The 23,649-nt window shown below is 53.4% G+C and overlaps 3 protein-coding genes across 10 annotated transcripts in view; 2 read left to right on the top strand and 1 right to left on the bottom strand.

Moving 5' to 3' along the window:
- Nucleotides 1–182: 182 nt before the first annotated feature.
- MRPL2 (mitochondrial ribosomal protein L2) lies at nucleotides 183–3,840 on the bottom strand. Its single transcript, XM_079934867.1, has 7 exons — nucleotides 3,651–3,840; nucleotides 2,356–2,524; nucleotides 1,655–1,796; nucleotides 1,430–1,545; nucleotides 1,243–1,353; nucleotides 891–964; nucleotides 183–533 (listed from the first exon to the last, which is right to left on the bottom strand). The coding sequence occupies exons 1-7, from the start codon at nucleotides 3,744–3,746 to the stop codon at nucleotides 321–323; spliced, it is 921 nt and encodes a 306-aa protein (XP_079790993.1). The 5' UTR covers nucleotides 3,747–3,840; the 3' UTR covers nucleotides 183–320.
- Nucleotides 3,841–4,043: 203 nt separating this feature from the next.
- Nucleotides 4,044–16,949, top strand: KLC4 (kinesin light chain 4). Of its 8 annotated transcripts, XM_079933259.1 has the most exons (18): nucleotides 4,050–4,075; nucleotides 4,498–4,556; nucleotides 4,901–4,985; nucleotides 5,682–5,963; nucleotides 6,966–7,196; nucleotides 8,820–8,901; nucleotides 9,486–9,696; nucleotides 10,148–10,235; nucleotides 11,328–11,429; nucleotides 11,675–11,848; nucleotides 12,163–12,262; nucleotides 12,462–12,514; nucleotides 12,728–12,798; nucleotides 12,980–13,088; nucleotides 13,724–13,864; nucleotides 14,166–14,281; nucleotides 14,636–14,699; nucleotides 15,572–16,948. In XM_079933259.1, exons 4-18 carry the CDS (start codon nucleotides 5,706–5,708, stop codon nucleotides 15,620–15,622), a joined length of 1,851 nt encoding a protein of 616 aa, XP_079789385.1. In that variant the 5' UTR covers nucleotides 4,050–4,075; nucleotides 4,498–4,556; nucleotides 4,901–4,985; nucleotides 5,682–5,705; the 3' UTR covers nucleotides 15,623–16,948. The 8 variants fall into 8 exon arrangements, with proteins under 8 accessions (XP_079789383.1, XP_079789385.1, XP_079789389.1 ...); XM_079933263.1 differs by lacking the exon at nucleotides 4,901–4,985 and having other exon boundaries at nucleotides 4,052–4,075; nucleotides 4,409–4,556; XM_079933260.1 differs by lacking the exon at nucleotides 4,498–4,556 and having other exon boundaries at nucleotides 4,062–4,075; nucleotides 4,906–4,985.
- Nucleotides 16,950–17,241: 292 nt separating this feature from the next.
- PTK7 (protein tyrosine kinase 7 (inactive)) overlaps nucleotides 17,242–23,649 on the top strand; it is a 60,478-nt gene continuing 54,070 nt past the window's right edge. The window contains exon 1 of the mRNA XM_079934379.1: nucleotides 17,242–17,527. Within this exon, the coding sequence (XP_079790505.1) occupies nucleotides 17,449–17,527 (79 nt within the window). The 5' untranslated portion in view covers nucleotides 17,242–17,448. The remainder of the gene's footprint in view (nucleotides 17,528–23,649) is intronic.

Genomic DNA, 23,649 nt, shown 5'->3' with positions numbered 1-23,649 from the left:
TCCGCCCTTTCCGTCTCCCTCCTCCTGGCACCGGAAGCGCCTTCCCCGCTTCCCAAAGTCAGAATTGGGAAAGACTTTGGAGGTGATTTATTCCCCCCTCCTCCATTACATATAAAGGCACGGAGCAAGGTGGGGCGGGGGCACTGGAAATGAGAGGGGAACGGCCCGTTTTTGCCCCATACTTTGCTTTCCTTTCTCCTTCCGCCAACGGTTGTTTGCTTCTGTCCCCGCGGCCCCCCCCATCCAGTATGTACCTCCTCCCTCCCACAAAAACCAGAAACAGATAAAAATGGGGGCCATTTTATTAGAGTCCAGGGATATCAGCTTTGGGCAGCAGCTGAGGGCAGCTTCACGTAACTCTTCATGGGGGGCAGTGGCCGGATCTTTCGGCCAGCCCAGCCCCCCTTGCGGTGCCATCGCCCACTGTTGGGCCTCTTTCCCAGCCAGCGGTTCCGCCCAGCTTTGCCGATGACCCGTTTGTTATGATCAACGTTGGATACTCGGCCCACTGTTGCTATGCACGTTTCCAGCACCTGACAGAGAAAGCAGATGGAGGGGAATGCACCTTGGGGCAAAGAGCCTGACATTGTTGAGGGCATGGACTCTTGGGAGGCTTCTTACACTTAAGGAGAGAAAGGAGAGGAGAGGGGAAAAGCACAACATAATTGAACCTGAGTGCAAGTCCTACAGTAGTTGAAAACAGAAGGCACTGTTCCCTACTCTATCATGGTGCCAGCCTGACAAGGCACGCCTAGTCACATGGCAGAAAAGGACAGACCCAGCTCGAGGCAGTTCTCAACATAAAACACCTGGGAGCTATCCTGGACAGGTTAGGTACATTCCAAAAATTCCTCCCTCGCTGATCCCTCCCACCTGCACCCCACACACACCTGCATCTGCCTCTTAGAGGGCAGCTGGATGATGGCTGTCCCATTCACCTTCCGTAGCAGCACACCACAGGTCCCTGGGAAAGGGAGAAACAGCTTTGCAACCCTCCACAGAGCAGGAGGTGGGGGGCAGATTTCCAAGGGGCCACACCCCACACACTCTGAGGAGGAGAAACACTGAAGCAGGATGCATGTAAGGTTTTAGGTCAAAACACAAGCACCTCTTCAGCCTTGTTTTTCCTTCTTTTTCTCTGCCATTGGACCAGATGTGGGCCCATGGGTTCAGAGAGTTGCAACCGCAGGTACCCCTTGGCCTTCCAAACTGTAAGATCCCAAGCAGCTCCTTTCTTCATACCTGCGGCTCGGATATACTGGGCCCCCCGGCCTGGCTCACTCTCCACATTGTTGATGAGGGTCCCCACTGGCAAGGCCCCAAGAGGGTGTGCATCCCCTTCCCGAGCAGCAACTAAAAGACAGAATTTCATCAGCACCAGAACCCTTGCAGCCTCCCAGGCCACACACATCTGGCAGCCATCTCTCACCTGCCATTCGGCCTATGTGGTCAGAGTTCAGGATTGTATCTCCAGCTTGCATGTTTTCTGTGGCAATGATCCAGCGTTTCCGGTTGCCCCCAGCAACCAGAGCTATGTCTGATGACCTGTTCAGAGTGAGGCACAGGTAAGCAGACCATCTAGGCAGCCTCACATCTCCTGAAAAGCCACAGAGCAGTCATTCAGCCATACCACCACCTCACATCCCAAACTTGCCTACAGGGATCATAGCGGACAGTGATGACCTTCTCCTCAAAGGGTCCTGGCTTGGATTGCTGCTCAGGCCGGAACCGCAGAAAGTCAATCATTCGATAACGTTGCTTGTGGCCCCCACCAATACCGTGCACTTGGATTCGGCCTGTGGTCAGGACAGTGCAGGGACATGACCCCAGTCAGACGAGTCAGTTCCCAGCATTGGGAACAGACCCATCCTAGGCAGAGAGCAGCGCTCCCCAACATTATGACACAAGCAGAAAATGATAAAAATTTGCACAGCACAATGGGGTCAGGGTGAACACCTACATGGAGCTTGGTAAAAACATAATTATGATATTGAAATTGTATAAAACATCCAGATAAAATCTCTACAAATTACTGAATTCAGTAAGTTTACTGAGAGCCATGTAACTCGTGTTCAATTTCAACTATTGTCAATTTTTGAAGGGTGTGAAGAGAAATGTCATATAACTTCCTGAGTATGTCCAGTTTTCTTCAACTACCTACATTATCTTTAGAAGCACAGACCACTTGTTTATTGCTTTGTATTCTACTCTCTCACTCTTACACACATACTACATGCAGAAGGAGTCCAATAAATGCTTTTTAATTACATTCCTCTGCCTGTATCAAAATACAGGCCTAGGATCCTGCCATGTTTTTGCCCTTTACTGCTGAAATCTTCGTGTCCTTGCTCCCACCTGTGTGGTTTCGGCCCCCAGACTTCCTCATCTTCACTGGCATAACGGTATACTTGGTACGACTCTTCCAGGACACAAACTTAGCACTAAGGGCCACAGAGGTAAGGACTGGGCGGCAGGGAAGCAACATCGAGGGAGAGGGCAGCGGAAGGAGGACATTGTTTGTCACCTAGAGATAAACAGAAATCTCTTTCACTTGAAAGCTAATTGAAGGAAAAGCTTCAGAGAACCAAGGGAGAGGGCACAAAGTTTAGCTTGTAGCCTCCTTCCTCCTGGAAGTCCCAGACCAGCTATCCAAAAACTCCACCCATCACAGCTTGCACAAATACCAGTTCGGAATGTTCATCTAGGTGTATGTGTGTTGATTACCTCTCTTCATCTGATCCTCTCACCTCTCAAGTATTTCTTCAATGGAATGTTCTCCCCTTGGTGCATCTTCTTCCAAATTTGGCTCAAAACTCTTCTTCTCTAAGAAACTTTTCCTTCCCTAAACAACTCCCTTCTCCAGGGCTGGTAACTTCCATACACCCATGTACCACCATTGGCATCAATACCTTCTGCCCATTTTGCTGCATGTTTCTGAGAGTTTTTCAGATATGAATGGAGGGGAGAGATCATTTATGTCTTGTTCCCTGCTGAATTCCCAGGCTGGTTTGGTTTTGAATTTTAAGTATGCATCTGCCAAACTCTACCATAAGTCTGAAAGGTCCGGGGAGGTAAGACTTAACTTCTCTTTTCTGTAACTCACCAGTCGCCCGCTAGGAACCTTGAGATATCTTCATGTTAGGCTCCTATTCTTGGTATCTTGCCCTGAATTCTCTAATCTCAGTAGTAACTCATCCTTAATGGTTATAATAATGGTTAAGGAGCCTAGGCTTTGAAGCCAGATTACCTAGCTCCAATGGTTGGTGTATGACCTTCGACTACTTATGTTTTCTCATATGTAAAATGGGAATATAATAACTAATTTGTAAAGTGATTGAAAGGAATTCATTTATTTAAAACGTCTATTACTTATGCTTGGCTTATGAGAGACAATAAATGTTAATTATTATTGAAACCTGTACATTTGTCTGTAAAGCACTTTCACCTCCAGTATCTTGTCTGAGGAATCCAGGGACCCTGTGAGATAGCAACACTTACAGAGGAGAAAGCTGAGGTTGAGAGTGACTTATCCAAGGTCACAGGCCGGCGTGACTCCTAACCAGACTCGCATCCCCCACCTCGCTTCTCCTGGAGCCCCCTCTCCGGCTGCCCGAACGGAAACAGCCACATTCCCGGGTAAGGTGGATTACCTGGGTGGCCAGGAGCAGGCTTGGGCCGGGGACGGCGGCAATCCGGGGCGTCAGGCTCAGAGAGCCAAGAGCGCGGGTCAGTGCCCGCAGGGCCATGAGTTGGGCCAGGCTCGGCTGGGCTCAGCACGCCACCATTACCTGTAGCCAGGCCGTCTGGTGCTACTGGATGACTCTAACAGGTGCCCGTTCTGTCGCTCCTTAATGACGTAAAAAGAGGCAGTCAGAGAACCCGAGACAAAGCTGGACACACACCTCTTACGCTCCCTGCTCGCGGTAGAGCCAATCCCCGGGTGGCTCTTAGGTCGCGTGACTGTGGAACAGGCCCCGCCCCTTGGAGCCGTCAAAACAATTGCCTCGAGCGGCAGCCATGATGGATTTAAAGGCGCAGTACCGGCAAGAGCGGCAGCCAGACCGACGGACTGCGGGTGAGTCTTTGAGGGTACCTCTGGGGCTGAGAGTTGACGTCCCGCTACCTCTTTCCTGCACTCCCAGACAAATGAACAAATAAGCCCTCCGACCGAACTTACACAACTCCAGTCAGCCTTAAAAACTCCGCCCCCCCCCCGCGATTCTTCCCGCCCCTCGGCGTCTAGACAGAGGGACAGACGGCCTGCCCCGCCCCCTGCGCTACAGACTGACTCAGTGACCTCGGGATTGACAGTCCCGTGTCCTCGTCCGTGACGCGGACCTCGGCCGTCCATCCGCACCACCTCCCGTCACCTCTGCCCATCTCACTCTATCCCCACCCTGGGCCTCAGGGCAGGTCGACAGCCTGGGACACTTCTCCACCGCATTCCCAGGCCCGGGAGACCAGCTCCCAGCGCCGCGTTTCCCTGTGATCCCGCAGCCGCTCAGCAGACTTGCCGTTCTTCCCTGCATCATCGGGCGTCTGGGAGGTACCCTAAGGTGACTCCTCTCAGAGCCTGTTAGTATGTGATCATGATAGACACAAAACCATAGAAATGACTGGGCTAGGAGTGACCAGGTCTTCCTCCTCACCCTTTCCCAGACACGCCCCTTGCCGCAGGTCTCAGATCAAATCTCACTCCCTTCTTGGGAGAAAATAGCTCCCCAGGCTTGGGATGGGAGGTTGGCTTGGGGAAGGAGGAGGGACATTGGTAGTCTTTGAAGACCTGTAGGCAGGGGAGGGAGGGCGTTTGTCCTGGGTGGGGCTCCATGCCAGGTCCTCTGGGTGGCTGTGAAGTGGTGAGAGAAGGGGTGGGAACTCTGGGCTTCTGGACTTTGGGCAGGGCAGATCCTTCTGAGTTCCTGGCTGTTTGAACAGAGTTTCCTCTGAGCTCCTGCCTGAACACCACAACCAAGGGCTATATACAGGTAAGAAAACTTCAAAGATGAGAAACAAGGCCCTTTTGAGGAAGTAGGAAGACTGCCTGAGACCTGGGGTTTCAGGCTAGTGGGGAAAGAGGCAGAGCTGACCAGGTTTGGAGATGCTGGGCTTAGCCCCGTGGGTGATGCAACCTGAAGACTTTGAGCCTCTAGGCCCCTCTCATCTGGGTCTTGTGATGAAGGCTCCTCTCCTTTTCTTCTCCCTCTCTTTCTTGGTTTAACTTTGAAAACTATTCCTTCCCCTTTTTTGAAAACTCTGCACTATTTTCTGCATACCTCTGGTCTGCTTTAACTCCATTCCCTTTGCAGCTCTCTCAGACACCCTCTGTGTTCCCTATAGTGCTGTCTCTCCTCTCTTGATTCCTTTTCCTAACCCAAGCTCTCTCTCCAGCTCCTCTTCTATTGTGTTCCTTAGTTCTAAATCCCTCTGCTACTTCTCAGCACCTTTGTTCTTTCTACAGTTTTTCGTTCAAGTCAATTTGTCTCCCTCTCTCTTTCCCACGACCTTAGTTTGTGTCTAGTGTCATCACAGACTGCCTCCCCACTGGTCACTCTCCCTCTCCAATTAAACCACAGGGTCCCCCCCTACTGGTTCTCATCCCTTCATTTGGATCCCTCCCACCCAAGGCGCTCAGCCACTCTTTCCAATCTTTACCCCGCCTGAGCTCTGTTGTTTCTCTGTAGCCCAGGCAAGGTCCCCCAGCCAGGATGTCGGGCCTGGTATTGGGACAGCGGGATGAGCCTGCAGGGCACCGGCTCAGCCAGGAGGAGATCCTGGGGAGCACTCGTCTGGTGAGCCAAGGGCTGGAGGCCCTCCACAGTGAACACCAGGCTGTGCTGCAAAGCCTCTCCCAAACCATCGAGTGTCTGCAGCAGGGTGGCCATGAAGAAGGGCTGGTGCATGAGAAGGCCCGGCAGCTGCGCCGTTCCATGGAAAACATCGAGCTGGGGCTGAGTGAGGCCCAGGTGAGGGGGTGGAGGTGGTGCCACGTGGCCCAGGGTAGATGGAGGAGCAGTTGTCTGATTAGGGCTTTGAGGTCACTCGGGATCCCCTTGTCCTAGTAATTGCTTGCGTTCATTCACCCAGTAAATATGTATTAAGCTTCTACCATGTGCTAGGCACTACTCTCCTGGACACTAGAGACACATCACTGAACAAGAACAGCCATAAACCTTTGCCATCTTGGAGCTTACATTGTAGCTGGGGGAGGCAGACAATACATGAATAAATAAGTGATTCAGTATGCCACAATGATAACTGTTAAGAGTAAAAGGATAAAAATAAAGCAAGGAAGGGGACTGGGGCGTATGGGGAGAGGATACAGTTTGAGATAGGGTGGTCAATAAAAGTCTCATTGAAAAGGCACCATTTGAGCAAAGATTTGAAGATGAGAGAATGAGTCATACAGTAAATGGGGGAAGAGCATCCTAAACAGAGTGGACAGCAAGTGCAAAGGCCCCGACCTGGAGCCTTCCCGATGAGTTCACTGAGAGGCCAATGTGGCTGCAGGACAGTGAACGAGGGCAAGCAAAATAGAAAATGAAGTTGGAGAGGTGGTGGAGGCAGGGGACAGATCCTGTAGAACTGTAGGCCATTGTAAGGACTTGGCTTCCACTTTGAGTGAGACGGAAGCTATTGGAATGTTTTGAGTGGAGAAGTGATGTGGTTTAACATTTTAAAAGGATCATTTGGCTGCAGGGTTGAGACCAGACTCTAGGGGAACAAGGGCAGAAACAGGGAGGCCAGTGAGGAGGCAATTCTCATAATCCAGGTGGGACTTGATGGTGGCTTGGCCCAGGGCGGTAGCTCTGGAGGTGGTGAGAAACTGGATTCAGGGTATGTTTTGAAGGTAGAGTCATCACTACCCACCCCTTCCTCCTGGCCCCTGCCAGTCTTGCCGGCTTCTCTCCCGCCTATCCCTCAACACTCCTATCCAGAGCCCGGCGCTCACAGGATTGCCCACCTAGGTGATGCTGGCTTTGGCCAACCACCTGAGCACAGTGGAGTCGGAGAAACAGAAGCTGCGGGCTCAGGTCCGGCGGCTGTGCCAGGAGAACCAGTGGCTCCGGGACGAGCTGGCGGGCACCCAGCAGCGGCTGCAGCGCAGCGAACAGGCCGTGGCTCAGCTGGAGGAGGAAAAGAAGCACCTAGAGTTCCTGGGACAGCTGCGTCAGTATGACGAGGATGGGCACACCGCGGTGAGCACGTGCAGGCGAGGCTGGCTGGGGGGCGGACAGCTGGGAGTCACCACAAACGTGGGCAATTGCTCCATCATCCATAAGGGCCAGCAGCCCTGCCCAGCCTGCCCCCACCTGGCAGAATTCAGGTCCTGACACCAACTCCAGATGACAGCAAGGGAGAAACAAGAGTCACTCATTCAGTCAACATTTGATCAAATGACTACTATATGTCAGGCGCAGTGCACTCTGTTGGGGATGCAAAGTAAACAAGGCAGGGTTCCTGCTCTGACAGTAATAGGTTTTTTTGAGGGGGACAGATAGGCATTTGGACAATTCCAGTTCAGAATCCTGAGCTCTGCAATTAGGGAAAGCACAGCCCAGTTGAGCAAGTCCTAAAATTTGCTCTCAAAATGTGTGGAATTTAACCCTCACTCAACAGGCATTTGTATATCTCTGTGCCTTAGGCAATGCAAGAAGATGTGTGGCAGGTAGATGTAAGGAACTACAAAAGAGAGTTTCTGCCTTCTTGAGCTTATAGTGTAGCTGTAGGAACAAGGCTTACGTGTGAGAACACGTATGTGACAACACAAACAGGAAGTGCCCAGTGCTGGAGGAGTGGTTCAGTCAGTGTGGGAGGGTCCCAAGGAGGTAGGTTCCTGGGGGCTGGAATGGTCTGAAAGATTCACAGAAGAGGCGGGGAACAGGGATGGGCAAGATTTAGGTTGGATTTTTTAAATTTTATTTTATTTATTTGGTTTAGGAATTGGGATGGATGTTGGTCGTCTATGAGGGAGAGGGAGGAGTTTTCTAGACCTGTGTGTGTGTGTCTGTGTATGTGTGTGTCTGTGTGTCTGTGTGTGTGTGTGAGATAGATTCATAGATAAGGCGCCAGGGCTGGAAAGGTGGTCTGACCCAGGGAAAGTGGGATGATTTGTATGGGACACACTGGTGAATCTGGGCAGGAGAGTTGCAAGTGTTTGTACAAGGCTGCAGTGCCTGGTGGGGTGAAGCATTTTTGCCTGGTGTGAAAGGTTATTCAGTGAGGATTGGGCACTACATACAGAGTTAGTGGTGGCAGATAAGGGTGTCAGGCTGAGCTAGACACTTTGGGTACGTGTCAATAAGATAGGACACACTCCTGCCCTCAGGAGAGACAGGACAGACATGTAATCAGTGTAAACACACAGGGATCAACACGGGACTATAATTACAAGAGTTGAGGGGGAGAGAGGTGGAGGGTGAGGGTGCTTAGGAAGGAAGGAAGCTCTCTGGATGTGAAGGAAGGGAAAGTCATGACATTTTGGCCGAAGCATCTCTTGTTTTTGTTTCGTTGTTATTTTTTGTTTTTTGGGCTGTGCCGTGCGGCATGCGGCATCTTAGTTCCTGGACCAGGGATCGTACCCGTGCCCCCTGCAGTGGAAGCACGGCGTCTTAAACACTGGACCGCCAGGGAAGTCCCCATCTCTCATTTTTTATGAACAAGAGAGGCCTAAGCTTGGCGGGACAGATGCTGGCCTTCCCAGGGGCAGGGACATGAACAAGGGACTAGGCCCCACCTGTCAATGATTTCATGGTTTAGAGGGGGCGTGAAGAGGCTGCTGAGGCTATCTTGGCCCAGACATGCTGCTTCCTCCCTTCCAGGAGGAGAAGGAAGGTGATGCCTCCAAGGATTCCCTGGATGACCTCTTCCCCAATGAGGAGGAAGAGGACCCCAGCAATGGCTGTGAGTTGGAGGGTGAAGGAGGGGCGTCAGGAGGCTGGTCGCAGCTGTGGCCTACCCTGAACACAGGATGCTCACCATCCAGGAATAGGCTTTCCACTTCCTCTGGAGATGGGCCAGGGACTAGTACTTTGATTTCCTCAGCTTCCCCCTTATTCATCAACATGTATTAAGCACGTAGGCTGTGTCAGGCACTGTGCTGGGCACCAGGGAGACGAAGATGAGCATGACACAGGTCTTGCCAGTAAGGAGCTCACAGTCAAGTGGAAGAGTGACCCTGGAGGGGAAGAGTATGAGCTCCTCAAGGGAAACGACCAGGTCTTTCTTAACTTTGTATCCCTGGCAGCCCATGCCTCATGCTTATTGAGTAGTTTGTTGAATGAATGGGTGAACAAATGGGATTGTGATGGGCACGGGGCAAGGGAATGGTCAAAAGAGTAGCAGCTGAGGCAGGTCTATGCAGGGAGCCTGGTGGGGGGTAGGCACAGGCACGGAACAAGTCTTGGAGTGGGGTGGGGAGGGCAGACAGCAAAGGGAGAGGCAGCGTCATCTGAGGAAGTCTCCTGTCTTTTTCTGCGACGGTGTAGTGGCCCGTGGCCCGGGTGCCCAGCACAGTGGCTATGAGATCCCGGCAAGGTTGCGGACACTGCACAACTTGGTGATCCAGTATGCAGCCCAGGGTCGCTATGAGGTAGCTGTGCCACTCTGCAAGCAGGCACTGGAGGACCTGGAGCGCACGTCCGGCCGCGGCCACCCCGACGTGGCCACTATGCTCAACATCCTGGCTCTGGTGTATCGGTGAGTACGGGGTCCTCCTCGCACGAACCTGCCTCCACGTTCCCGCCTTGATCCGCCTTTGGCTCTCATTCCTCCTCTCCACAGGGAACCTCTTCTCCCTCCCACCTGGGGGCTTTCTTCTATACCAGACTCTTATTCTTTCATACCTGAGCCCTTGACCTCAGAGAATGCTCATCCCTCAGGTTTTTTGCTTCTCTCATCTCTCCTCTGGGGAGGGTCTCCTTCTCTGTTTCTGTCTCTTGCATCTTATGCCTTATGGCCTTCTCTGGGCATGGCAACTCTCAGTGTGCGTCAGTGAACCCCTCTCACTGCTCCCACCAGGCTTCCTGTCTCCTCATGGGGGGGGCCCCAATCCCTAAATGTACCTCAATTGTCCCAAAGGGAAGGAAGTAAGGAGATGGCTTAGGGCCACAGTTCGGGCTAACCCCTTGCCACTTTTGTCCTCTTACAGGGACCAGAATAAGTATAAGGAAGCTGCCCTCCTGCTGAATGATGCCCTCAGCATCCGGGAGAGCACCTTGGGCCGGGACCACCCTGCTGTCAGTATTCCTTGCCCTCCTTCCCCTGTGCTCTCTCAGCTTGTTCATCTGCTTCCCTCAGCCCACTCCCTGGGGCTTCTCAGGAGGGAGGCATGAAGACTCATTTCTCCTAGGCACTGTCTGCTGATCCCAGTGGTCTCAACTCTGAGACCCAATGACTCCTTATAATGAATATTTTCTTAAAACTTAACTCGTAGATAATGTAACCAACCTACCCGTATAATTTCCTCAAAAGTTGAATGATACCCTATTAATATAAAAAAGAAACAAGGAAGGTAGTTTATAATAAAATAATATGTATAATACATTACAGTAAGATGAAAATGCAAAACAATAACAGTTGTGTTGAGTACAACAATGCTAGAAGACATAATATAGTAGTCTGATATATAATGACTGAATAACTTTAGATTTAGAAGAAGTAAAACCAGTAAGTCATTCTACATAAAAGTACATATTAGAAAAATGACAGAGCAGAAGAATTGGCGCATGCAAGATTAAAATCCAGTGTTAGAATAAGTAATAATGGACCAGATTTCTTTGTCTGTGATAAGAGAGAGAGAGAAATAACCTTAAGTAGGGATAGCATGCCAAGACAAATGCTAGATTTGTCAAAGTGGAGACAATGAGAAATAAGATATTTTTGAAAATGAGCTGACTGTGGAAAAAGAATTCCCTGTGTTATGACGCATGATAGGCAGGGATGATGTATCTCAGAAAACATAACTCCTGTCTTGATATCCCACCAAGCTTCAAAGCTTATATTCAGTGTTTGAAAGCCTGGCAGGACATTCAAAAGTTGCCTGAGCTGTCCCACACAGGCAGTACATCTGTAGCATCCTTGCCTCCCCAAAGGCCCCCAATATTTATGGCAACCAAAAATACCCTGCCTCCAGAAATGTCTAAAAGTCTATTTAGAGGGTGATACCACCCCCATGGAGAACCTCAGAGCCACGGGGGTCAGTACTTTCCCCTCCGCCGCCTCTGGTTCGGGTGGCAGAGTCCACTTGTCTGGGCGTTGTGCAGTGTGGGGCCCTGCTGTTCAAGGTCCTTTGCATCCAGTTTCTGATGGGGGCAGGCCTGTCTTCCTAGGTGGCTGCCACACTCAACAATCTGGCTGTGCTCTATGGCAAGAGGGGCAAATACAAGGAGGCGGAGCCGCTGTGCCAGCGGGCCCTGGAGATTCGAGAAAAGGTGCCTGTGCCCTCTGCCTGTTCTTCCCTGTTGCGGTGACCCCTCGTCCACCATCTCTCTTCTGATCTACCCTTGCCCCTCACTTCTTTTCGTCTCACCCCCCATCTCTGCCTTATTCCCTGTTCCATCATTCCCTTCCCCCTGCTCCCTGCATGGGAACATGCACACACACACACATGCACACGCACACACACACAAGCACACACATAGTCACAGCCAGCTGTCTGTCCTTTGTACTCCTCCAGGTCCTGGGCACCAACCACCCAGATGTGGCAAAGCAGCTGAACAACCTGGCCCTGTTGTGCCAAAACCAGGGCAAGTATGAGGCTGTGGAGCGCTATTACCGGCGGGCACTGGCCATCTACGAGGGGCAGCTGGGGCCGGACAACCCTAATGTAGCCCGGACCAAGAACAACCTGGTGAGGGCAAAGGTGGTGGGAGGAGGGAAGGGGGAGCATCACAGTCTGGTACACTGACCTCATCGCCTTTGTGCCCAGCTCTGGGGCTGCCTTTGGGGCTGAGGGGTCTGCTTCCTTCCCATGGGAAGGCAGAAGTTCCGTAGCCTCTTGGGAGTGGAGTGGAGTGGGAACACCCTGGACCCTGCAGCTAGACAAAGAGGTGTGAGGTGGATCTCTGGGGAAAGTCATAAAGAGACCAAGAAGTGGAAATCCCAGGCCTGGCCGAGACCTTATCTCTACCTCTTGCTCCTGTGTTTTTGCCTTCCTGCCCCCAGGCTTCCTGTTACCTGAAACAAGGGAAGTATGCTGAGGCTGAGACACTCTACAAAGAGATCCTGACCCGTGCCCATGTGCAGGAGTTTGGGTCTGTGGATGGTGAGTGGTGAGGGCCTGGGCAGGGAGCTGCAGGGAGGAAAGGAAATGCAGACCAAAGGTTGGGGGGTTGACCACAGTGGTTCCCAAGGGGGAACCAGACCCCTTTAGTCCAGCCCTGTCGGCCTCTGGGTCCTGGCTCCCCCGTACTGTCCAGCTCCGTTCTCTAACCGTGCCATCCCATCCCATGTATCACCCCCAGACGACCACAAGCCCATCTGGATGCATGCAGAGGAGCGGGAGGAAATGAGCAAAGTGAGTGGGGGGCCCAGCCTGGGGAGCCCGAGGCTACCAGGGCCTCTGACTTACTCCTGACCCAGCCCAGCTCCTCATTTCCCATCCAAGCACCAGCCCCAGGTGCATGGTGCCTTCCCCAGCCCAGCTTGCACCCCGGCCCTGTGCCAGCTTGTACCCAAGCGTCTCGGTACTCTCATCTCTGGCTTCACCTCCCCCTCTGTCCTCCTGCAGAGCCGGCACCGTGAGGGCAGTACGCCCTACGCCGAGTATGGAGGCTGGTACAAGGCCTGCAAAGTGAGCAGGTGAGCTGCGGGTGAGCAGCCGGCTTGGCCTCCGATGCCCTCCATCCAAGCCTGGCTTCCGGCTTCCTGGACCTTCCCCTTCTTCCCTTGGACCTTCCCTCGGCCTTAGCTCTGCTCCCTCTCTCTCCTGCTTGTTTTCTGAGTCCATCTTCTTTTCCTTCCCTGGTCTCCCCTGTCACAGCCCCACAGTAAACACGACCCTGAGAAACCTCGGAGCTCTGTACAGGCGCCAGGGAAAGCTGGAGGCAGCTGAGACCCTGGAGGAATGTGCCCTGCGTTCCCGGAAACAGGTCAGAGACCAAGAGGGGAAGGAGGTCTGCAAGGTAGGGCCCTGGGAACAGGATGGAGGACCACTGAGGCTGCTTGTGACTCTCTGAAGGGTAAGAGGAGAGGCTGAGGAGGAAGACAGGACAGGCAGGTGAGACTCTTTTGTGACCGTGGTTGTTTTTTAAGTGTGTTCTTACCCCCTACCTGCCCTTTGTGGTCAGGACTCCAAGGTTCATTTCACTATAGTTTCAATAGTCCCACTAAATGGGACTATTTCAATAGTCCCACTAAATGGGACTATTATGGAAAGCCCTGCCTTTTGATAATGTGAAGAATCTTCTGAGGCGGGGCACGGGCAGTGTGGGTGAGAGGGTTGTGATTGAGGGGAGCCCTGAATCAGAGTTTCTCAAGTTGAGGGTCTTGACTCAGTGGGTCCTGAAATCAGTTCAGTGTGGGCCTCGGCTAAAGATGGATGTATCTTTATGTAGGAACGCATTGCAAATAGAAAAGGTGAGTGTCTCCTTTCCAGTATGTGTGTACTGGGAAGTCTCAAAGAAAAATGTATTCTTTGTTGCGGCTGATGGTGAGAAAAAGTTTGGAAGCCCCATCCTGAGGAGTTCAGAAGTGGGAAGTCCCAGCTCCTTCCTTTTCCTTCCAGGGCACTGACCCTATCAGCCAGACCAAGGTGGCTGAGCTGCTTGGGGAGGGTGACAGTGGAAGGACCTCCCAGGAGGGCCTTGGTGGCAGTGTGAAATTCGAGGGAGGTGAAGATGCCTCAGTGGCTGTGGAGTGGTCAGGGGTAAGTCTGATCGTCGCCCCTTGATCTCTCCTGCCTCTCCTGCTGGTGGTGGTGAGAGGCTCTGAGCCTGTAGGATGCGTGTAGGATGTGCGTGTCGGAGGGGATGTTGTCCCCGTCCCAGTTCAGTTAGCCCATCCCTCTCAGGGGTCTCTCTGCAAGCCAGCTGTTGACCAGGCTCTTGTTTTCAGTCGCTGGGCTTTTGGGGGGAGGGGGAGGTGTGCAGAATAAATGGCAGGAGTGGACTCAGAGGCCAGTCTGCCTGGGATCCCTTTAGCTTCTGTTCCCCATCCCTCTCTGGCAGGATGGCAGTGGGGCCCTGCAGAGGAGCGGCTCTCTGGGCAAGATCCGAGATGTGCTTCGTAGAAGCAGCGAACTCCTGGTGAGGAAGCTCCAGGGGACCGAGCCCCGGCCCTCCAGGTACACACTGAGACTGAGATATGGCAGAGTGGGCAGGTGAGCCCTGGCCTCCAACTCCGCTTGGCCCCTCACCTCTGGAGGAGAAGAATCTTGGAGAGAAACATGGAGGAGGTCACTGGGGTGGCTGTGGAGAGAGAGTGTGGGAAAAATGGGTGCCCCAGTGCGGGGACAACAGTACCTGAGAAGATGCTGGTGACTGATGAAGACAAGAGAGTGCGTGTATGTGTGCGGGGGCGGGGGGTCAGATGGTGGGGAGGCAATGATCTGAGTGTGTATGGTGGTGCCCAAGAGTCCCAAGCGTTAGGGCCACCCATGGGAAGAGAAGAGGCCTCGATTCTTTCTTTTCCATTGTAGCGGCAACATGAAGCGGGCAGCCTCCTTGAACTATCTGAACCAACCAAGTGCAGCACCCCTCCAGGTGAGAGCAGTGCTCGTGAGTGTGTTGGTGGGTGAGAAAGAAAGGATAAGCCCAGTGGGGAGAGGGGAGAGTCGAGAATCATCTGGGATGAAGGCTTTGCCAGGGAATTGGAGGTGGGCAGACAGGAATCAAGCAGCTTGTTGGGGGTGGTGACCGCCAAGGGACAGTTTCGGGCCAGAGATAGTAGCAGATAAATTAATCAGGAGGGGAACAGGAATGAATGTTCTCTAAATGGGTACTTTGGAATTATGAATAATTCAGGAATGATTTGGGGATACTAATTGGTCTCCTCCTATAGCCACCATACTCCTCACCTTGGGGACTCAGCAGTAGATGAGAAGGGAAAAAGAAAAAAAAAGCATTAACTCATCTCCATTTGAGAAAACAGCAATGACTTTTTTTTTTTTTTTTTTTTTGGAGAAGAGTTCTCTGCTTTATCTCATTAGCGACGTCAGTGAGAAATTATGCAAAGGATGTATTGATGAGAATTAGTCTCTATAAGGTTACCCCGAAGCACTTTTACATCATGATATTGTAGAGATCGTATAAAGACTGTACAAGTTATATAAAAAGAAATGAGTCTCTGTTAAAGAAGTAGCAATGACATTTTAATGGGAAACGACCACCTGTATCAACACATTCAAAGTATATGCCAATATTCATGTGGTTCTTCCAGGTATTTTCTCCACCAGATTGTGGCCTTCTGGGAAATCGTAGCAAAGACTAAACAAAGCCCAGAGCTTGGGGTTGAGGTTACGGGCTCCATCCTAGGTCCAGAGAGAGACTGCAGCCGTGAGATGGATAAGACTCCAGGGGACAGTCTTTGGGAGGCTGAGGTCCCTGGGCTGATGGCATGCTATTGTCTATTTCAGGTCTCCCGAGGCCTCAGTGCCAGCAGTATGGACCTCTCTTCAAGCAGCTGACATTCATCCCACCCCCCCAGGTCTGCTGGGTCCCCCACACAGTCCTCACAGCATTCCCTATTGCTCCTGGCTCTTCCAGCCCCAAGGTGGGACAGTGAAGGGGGAGCAGTTAACCAGAAGATTGCTGCTGCCCTTAGGGTCTCAGCTCCCTCCTCAGGAATCCCCCTCAGGAAGGACCCTCAGGACATCCTCTCCCCACCCTGTGGTACTCTAGAGTAGCTAGCTCTGCTACTAGGGGCCCCAGAGTGGGTAAGGAGCGGGTCTGCACCTCAGAGATGCAGCCTGCAGCTGGCTTTTCTGTCAGAGGGTTTGGGGCTGGCCAGCCAACCTGCCTTGCCCTGGCCTCTCTTGTTCCCTCTGCTGCCTCACTTCAGGTCCGTGTATTTCACTTTACCTAAATAAAAGAATCAGGTAACCATTCAGCCACTTGAGTCCTAACTGAAGAGGGTAGGAAGCAAGGGTGGTGTTGGGGCCCCTCACAGAAGGGTGAGGGGCAGTGATGGATGGGGCAATAGGAGGAATGTTGCTTCTTGGATCTCTCCTCTCTTCCTTCCCCTGTTTGTATCCTCTCCAGCAGGGCCTGCAGGCAGGCGTCTGGGGGATGGGGGGAGGCCCACAACCCAAGGAGAAGGTGCTGTGGACTGCGTTGTCAGGGACATGTGGCGGCCATGTGGCAGGACCCTGGAGTCCTGGCGCCACTGCTCCTGGCCTGTGAGGCCCTCTGTGGTGGCCCCTCCTCCTCCCAGCTGCTTGGGGGAAGGGAGGTCTAAGCAGGCCTGGGGGGCCCTCTGGAGCCAGAGGGGGATGAGGCACTTACTATCCATACCCTCTCGGCATATCCTGGAGGCCCAGCAGCAGCTGGGGCCCATCTTCCAAAGCTTGACTCCTCCTGACCCGCCTCCTACACCCCTTGCTGCTTTCACAACAAAGAAAGAATGTGGGGGTGGTGGCGCTGGGGGTGGGGGGCGCCTGGAACAAGGGCTGTACTGGGCCTCCCCACAGCTGGAGACTTGGCCATGCCCTGACACAGCCCAGACTGCCTGGAGATGGACTTGGGATGAATCTGTCAGTTTAACAGCCTTCAGCCTGGTGTTCAGAGAGCCCAGTCTCTCTCTACCTTTGGGTTCAGATTGGTCCAGAGCCAAACCAGACCCTAGCCATGCACTGGTCCTCCTCTTCTCCAGGCTACTTCTCTCCTGGGGCGCCACAGTATCTCCAGTTTACCTTGCTTGGGGACACCAAGGACACCCTTCTGTTCTGGATCTCCCTCCGGATTTCAGGTTGCTGAGAAGTGAGCCAGAACCCACCCTTTCACCTCCCACCCGGAGAATTTGGGGGAACTGTTGGTCACAGCCCTCAGGAAAGCCCAGAAACCACGATCTTCCCCAGGAGCCACGGAATCACAAAAGTCACTTTAGGTCCCCTGAGTCCCTGCACACTAGGTGGTAGGCACAGCATCCGCTCCCCTATCTCTCTCAGGTCCCCACACTCCCCCGGGGCCTCCTTCTCTCTGTCCCCCATCCGTCTCCAGACCCCTCCCCCAAGTAGGAGCTCCTCCCCACAACGGCGGGGAGGGGGGCGTCGAGGGGGCGTCGCGGGGCGGGGCTTGGCGGCGGCGGCGGCGGCGACGGCGGCGGCGCGCGACGGCTCGGACGGAGGTACCGGGCGCGCGCGGCTCCAGCTCGGGACGCCTCGGGCTCTGACTCTGGTTGCGGCTGCTGCAGCGGTACCCGCGCTCCGGTGCGCTCGGCCTCCTGGGCCCGCCGGGGAGCGCTGACCGCTAGCCCGCCGTGCGCCCGCCCGCCCCCTTTCCCGGGCCCGCCGGGATGGGAGCCGCGCGCGGAACCCCGAGCAGCCCTCGCCGGCTGCCTCTGCTCAGTGTCCTGCTGCTGCCGCTGCTGGGCGGTGAGTCCCGGCGAGCTGGGGGAGCGCGGGAGCCCCTAGGGCCAAAGGGGGCGCCGTGGAGGTGGGCTTGGACAACTGGAGCAGGGGAGACACACGGGCGTAGGGCAGGGGCTCGCTGGGCGGGGGACGAGGTCCCGGCGGCCGGGAGATGGCGAAGCCCCCGCTTACTCGGCCGGGCCCCTCTCGTCCCCGCGCCCGCGAGGACGCGTTTCCAGCCTCCCCGGAGTTTTCCCTGCCCGAGCCGAGAGTTTGCTCGGGAACTGCCGGGAGTTGCCGGCTCCCGGGCTCCAGTGGGGCGTTTCTTTGCGGGGGAGAAACGGCGCCGCCCCCCCACTTAGGGGGTGCAGCGCGGTGGCTGAGGGTGGGGGAGATGGAGTCCCCCCGGCAGGCTCAGCCTAGGTGAGGGAGGCCGGCCTGTGGCCGGATGCGGGACCGACCGGCGCGCGGAGCGCGGAGCTTTGTTACCTATGCCGGCCCGACGCTCCCGGCTTCCCTCCTCCAAGTTCCTGGGCCAGGCTGGGACCCAGACGGCCGTGCTGGTGAGGGCGGAAGAAGGGAAAGAAGAGTGAGGGTCCGTCCCATCTCCTCCAGCTCCCGGCCCCAGCCCTGAGCCCACTCCCTCCCAGGGTCGGATCTGGGAGCTGAGAGTCCCAGGCTGTCTCGGTGACTCATGTGTGAAGGCCGCTGCCAAAATCGGGCATGGCCGGCCTGCAAAGGTGCGGACGGGGTTGGTTCTGCTCCTTCCTGGATTTCCATCCTCTCTCTCCCCAGCAAGGAAAGAAAATCTCTCTTTCTACGGGCAGAAAGGCAAAAAGAGTTCATTCCGTCTTCTTGGAGGGCCTCAGCATTTTGATGAGGGTGTGGCCCCTATCTCTAGGGCAGACTGGACCCGAACCCTCCCCTCGCTTTATTTCCTGGCTTGGTCACACCTGCGAGTCACCACCGAGGTGTTGAAGTGCTTTAGAGGAAAGCCCCAAGCTACCCGCACACCCCAAACACTCTGGACTGGAAGTATGCCCCTCGCACCCCGTGTCCCCTTCCAAAACCCACGATCTTTGGTGATGATCCTGGCAGCAGCCCTCTCTGGGGCAACTCTGCCCAAGAGACCTGGTCCAAGCTTATCACTTTCCTCCTCTTTTGAAGAGTGGCCATGGGGAGGGTGGGGGTAGAGAAATGCCTTTTCTGACATCTCCCTGGCCTGCCAGCTGTTGAGGGGTTTGGTGCTGATGGAATGGAACATCTCCCACACCCCTAGTTGTAAAAGGGGAGGTAATTGTAACCCAGGACCCAGAGGTAAGAACAAGTTCCTGGGATTCGGAGGAGGTGTTTCTGGAGCTGCCCCGTGTTCCTTCTGATGTGTGGGGTGGTAATGCTCACGGCAGAACCCACATCTGCTCCGGGAGGAAGTATGGAAGTTTTTTGCACAGCCAGCATAGGGGGCCCAGCCATATGGGCCAGCTCACAGGCTTCCTAGGTCTGCAGGCTGTTTGGGTTTTGGTGTGTGGGGTGCCAGATATGGCTGCCCTCGCTGCTGATGTTTAGAGTTCTGGGGAAGATTCTGGTGGAGACGGGGCTCTTGTTCAACAAATGCTAAATTCCTAAATTCCTTCCGTGAGAAGACGACTCTGATGTTAAGCGATGTTAATCCGGTGACTGGCGTTTAGCGAAGGGGTGGGTTCTGGTGGGGGGAGTTAGGGCAGGCTGAGGGCTGGGGACTGGAGGTCTGGAATCTCCTCTGGGGGTGGGGAGATGTCTTGTGCTCAACAAAGGAACATTTTAATGAGAGCCTTAAATCAGTCCCATCAGATGTGTCTTAGTGTGGAACCTGCCCATGCGCTGTAAACAGTTTCAATCGAGGCTGAGGCGCTTGCTGTCTGTCTTCTGGTGAAATCCGGGGGCTCAACCCGCCCCTGGATGGCATGACTTCAGCGGGCTATGATTTTTCAATAGAAAACGGTAGATTTTTCCATCTCATTGTGTAATTAGCTGGATTTGTAGTGAGACCCCGCTGCTAATGAGGCAGGAGTAGGGGACCTAGGCCGGCTAGGTTTGTGGATTAGGCCATTTTGAAGTTTGGGTAATTATGCTGTAAACGGCTGAGGAACTTTCCGAACTTTGAGGTCCCCGTTGTGATAAACATGGTGGAGGAGGCGGAGAGGGCTTGACGTTTGAAACCTGGGATTCTTCGCCTCGCCGCTGGAGTGGTTGGTTGGGGTCACCACCCATCCCTCTTCCCACCCCCGACACTGGGTTCTTTCCTCCAGGATCTTGTTTCTTTGGGGAAATGGAATTGTCACGTCCTGAGATGGCTTCCGCAGCCTGTAATTCAGCCCTTTTATCAGTGATGGGCTTTCTCAGATGTTGGGAAGTATGGCGGGAGGGCTACAGTAATTTCTGCTCATCCCTTGCCAAAGGATCTAGTCAGACTCCTGGCGTTCAGAGCAGGGCTGAGTGGTGGAGAGAGCCCAGGCCATCGGGACGAAGTGTTTGCCAAAACAGCAACTCGAGGTTCTTTGACAGGCCCTGGCAGATTTCTTCACCTCACAGTTTGCCTCCTCTGTAAAGGGACTTACTTCCTGGAGTTGTGCTCAGGATCAAATGTAATGAAGTATATAAAGGGCCCCTTTCTTGTTCTTCCCTCTCTGGTGGTGTCTGCCAGCATACCTTTCCAGCTTGACAGTCACCCCCAACAATAAACATGTTCCACTCACTGGAACCCTCCATTCCAGCCCAACTAGTCTCTTTCCCATCCCCTAAAACATACGGGGTTTCGCAGACCTTTCTTTTCTCTCTGGCCGGTCTCCTGGTATATGCCGCCTTCCCCATCTCTTTTGCCCAGCCCCACCTCCACTTCCTTCCTGAAGCTGTCCCATCTCTCCTACCAGAAGGTGGATGCCTGGAGAACCTCTGGACTCTTAGGCCATCTTCCATATTTTTGCCCCACTTGGATTTTAACTTGCTAAAGGGATTTAACTTACTGTAGAATTTATTATGGTGGTATCTTATTTATAGTAGATCCTTATCTAGGTTTATTAAAAAGTGAATGAAGCATTTGGGTACAGGGCAGAGTGACCAATGGCAAAGGTAAACAGCCCCTTTGCCTGCTAGGCAGTGGGGGGGTCTTTTGTGCCCTTTCCCACTTCTCTGGGTTGGGGTTGCCTGTCCCCTCTCCTTGTGCCTGTTCTACTGTGACCCAGTCAAGGGACCAGATCTTCCTTCCCTGTCTCTGGGCTGTCTGTCCTCTGCGGCGGTTTTCTGAGTTTTGATGTGGCAGGGCTTCTGGCTTTCTCTAAGAGTGCTAGGCATGGGCATCCACCTCTGCATATGGAGCTGACCTGCCTGGAAAGGCCACAGCTTAACCACCATGAGCTATATAGGGGCCTAGATTATCTACAACTTTGCCACTCAGAACGAGGGCCAGGGACTTCCCTGGTGGCGCAGTGGTTAAGAATCCGCCTGCCAATGCAGGGGACACAAGTTTGAGCCCTGCTCCGGGAAGATCCCACATGCCGCGGAGCAACTAAGCCCGTGCGCCACAACTACTGAGCCTGTGCTCTAGAGCCCGCAGCCACAACTACTGAACCCGCGTGCTTAGAGCCCGTGCTCGGCAACAAGAGAAGCCACTGCAATGAGAAGCCCGTGCACCGCAACGAAGAGTAGCCCCCGCTCACTGCAACGAGAGAAAAGCCCGCGCAGCAATGAAGACCCAACGCAGCCAAAAATAAATATAAAATAAATAAATAAAATTATTAAAAAAAAAACCAAGGGCCAAAGACCAGCATCATCAGCATTCCCTGAGAGCATGAATCGGAGTTCCAGACTGCATTTTAACAAGCTCCCCAGGTGACTGCACCCAAGGTTCCAGAAGTCCTGCTCTAAGCATCCTTCCTTATATAGAAACTCGAGGTACAGAGCTTTCCCGTTGCAACAGTACGAATCAGGAGCCCTAGCTCTTGCACAGTATTTGAAGACTTAGCTTAAATAACCTTTAGTTCATGTGAACTCTCCGGTGTGATATTATACACTTAAAAATGACCTCACTTTGGGTTGAATTTGAATTGGATTTTGTCAGGAAACTTGTCCATTAAAGGTGTGACTCCAGAGGATTTGCAACACTAAGGGTGGAGCTCTGTTCCTCTGGGAGCTTTTCCTAGAGGAGCTTGTGTCTCAATTTATAAAGAGAGCCAGTGGAGAAATTGGATTTGTTAGGAAGAAGTTTGGTCTGTGGACGACTTTTCAGGAATACGTTTGGTTCATAAAGGGAGGCAATGTCTCCACTGGGCTGCAACAGTTGTAGTTGTTAAAGTTTTGGAGGATTTCATATTTTGGAGTGGGGCGGGTTTGGGTGAGTTGTGTGTTTTTAAGCCAGTAGAGCTTCTGTGAGACTCATCTGGGAGGGAGGGTGGCCAGTTCAGACTCTAATATTTGAGCCAAGAGCAGTGTGGGACCAGGGATTCAGTCTTTGGTGTGTTCCTGATGGAGGAAAGGGTCATTAAACCCGGCTGGGTATCCTTGGCCTGCATCCCTTAGCCTCCCTCGGCTCTCCCTAACCTCAGTACATGCCTCTCTGCTCTGTTGCCCGGCAGAGCCACGTGGTGGGACCACGGTTGCTGGCGCGGGCTCTGGGCTGCCAGCCTGCCTCTCTCCTTGAGTCCTGCGCTGCCCCCCACCCCGCAGCTGTCTGGTCCTTTGTCCCGAGGGTATGGGGGTTCTGCCGTGTGGCTGAGGTAGAGTCCCGCCTTGGGGTTCTCGGCGTTCACTGCTCAGTGCACGTTCAGCCCCGCCGAGCCCCCTGGCGCTTTGGTGGAGCTGGCGCAGGAGCTGCTACAGCTAATCAGTGGTTTGAGGAAGCCCTCTGTAGTCTGTCACTTTTTCCATCCTCTTTTCTTCTCTGAGTTCAGGCCACTTCCCTCCCAGTAATGCTACACAGCGGCAGTGGGGCAGGGAGGAAGCTGTGCTGGAAGGGCTGACCTATGCGGGCGCCTTCCCCCTCTCGCAGCTTGGTTTGGGGTCCCGGAGCTCTTGTGTCCCTGGGTGCATTAACTGAGCGAACGCACAGGTGAGTGGAATGCAATCTACCGGCTGTCCTGCAGATCCTACGTTCCCTGCCAGAAACTTAGACCCTGATGTGCAGGACATGAACTGGCTGGCTCTGGTGTGTATGTAACTTCTGATAACTGGGTCCTGAGTCTTTGGGGTAGGGTTTGTGAGTCGCACATTAAGAAGACGCGGGTTTGTGTTTCTCAGATACGTGGTCCAGAGACCATTGGGGAATATAGTGGGAGGGCAGGTAGCCAGAGGTACTGGTTAAAATTTGAGTCGCCTGAACCTTAACTGCAGGTCTGCCCATCAGAGTCGTCGGGGGAGGAGCCAGAACGTGTAGTTTATTTTCCCATTTGTTAGATTACATTGTATTGTTTGAATAGCCAGTCCTCTCACATAGTTCAAGTCTCAAAAGGAAACTGCATTTTAAAAGAGCTTCCCAGCAGATTCCTATCTACTCTCAAGTTTGAGAACCACTGTGTAGTCATAAGGAGAATTTGTCTAAAGTGGCGGTGTGGTGATGAGAAAGAGGTATTGATGCTGAGAGGGGTTGAGGATGGGCTCAATTCAAAGCTTTTGGGTGTCTTCTTTGGGTGAAGCTGTTTCAGGTGGCGCAGGAGGCAGGAAGGAGACAAAATGATGAGAATCAGATGAAATATAATGGGAGGCAACACTTGGTAAGGTGCTAAATAGATGGAATAACATTCCAGAATGTGTAGGAAGGTGAGTCCACGATGCAGGAGCAACTGGGGGCAGTGGGAGGGCTTCAGAGAGGAGAAAGGATTCACTTTGCTAGTAGCTGTAGTCTGTGGTGACTGATCAGAATGACGGAAAGGCATTGGATCAAGACTCTGAAAACTTGGGTGGCTCTCTGCTGATACCACACACGATAAAGGAAGAGAAGTGACACCTATTGGCTCACTGCTGCTGGTCACACGACCCTGAACTGTTTAGTTAACCTTTCCGAGCCTCAGTTTTCTCCTCTGCAAAATGCAAATGATGCTGACCCCTGCCTTGCCCGCCTCCGGGAAGTTAGGGTGTAGCAGTCACAGCTGTGAAGGTGGTTGACCCGGGGAAGC

This window comes from Stenella coeruleoalba, assembly GCF_951394435.1.
Source record: "Stenella coeruleoalba genome assembly, chromosome: 10".
Classification (NCBI taxonomy): Eukaryota; Metazoa; Chordata; class Mammalia; order Artiodactyla; family Delphinidae; genus Stenella; species Stenella coeruleoalba.
The sequence above is the reverse complement of the archived record's forward strand: the minus strand, read 5'-3'. Positions and strand labels throughout refer to the sequence as shown.

Excerpts from the sequence above, each read along its gene's own strand:
- MRPL2 (XM_079934867.1), bottom strand. The coding sequence starts at position 3,746 with ATGGCCCTGCGGGCACTGACCCGCGCTCTTGGCTCTCTGAGCCTGACG. Across the intron at positions 2,525-3,650 it reads GCCTGCTCCTGGCCACCCAG|GTGACAAACAATGTCCTCCT; the intron begins GTAATCCACCTT and ends GTTTATCTCTAG. Across the intron at positions 1,546-1,654 it reads GTCCGCTATGATCCCTGTAG|GTCATCAGACATAGCTCTGG; the intron begins GCAAGTTTGGGA and ends CACTCTGAACAG.
- KLC4 (XM_079933259.1), top strand. The coding sequence starts at position 5,706 with ATGTCGGGCCTGGTATTGGGACAGCGGGATGAGCCTGCAGGGCACCGG. Across the intron at positions 11,849-12,162 it reads CCCGGACCAAGAACAACCTG|GCTTCCTGTTACCTGAAACA; the intron begins GTGAGGGCAAAG and ends TCCTGCCCCCAG. Across the intron at positions 12,799-12,979 it reads AAGGCCTGCAAAGTGAGCAG|CCCCACAGTAAACACGACCC; the intron begins GTGAGCTGCGGG and ends CCCCTGTCACAG.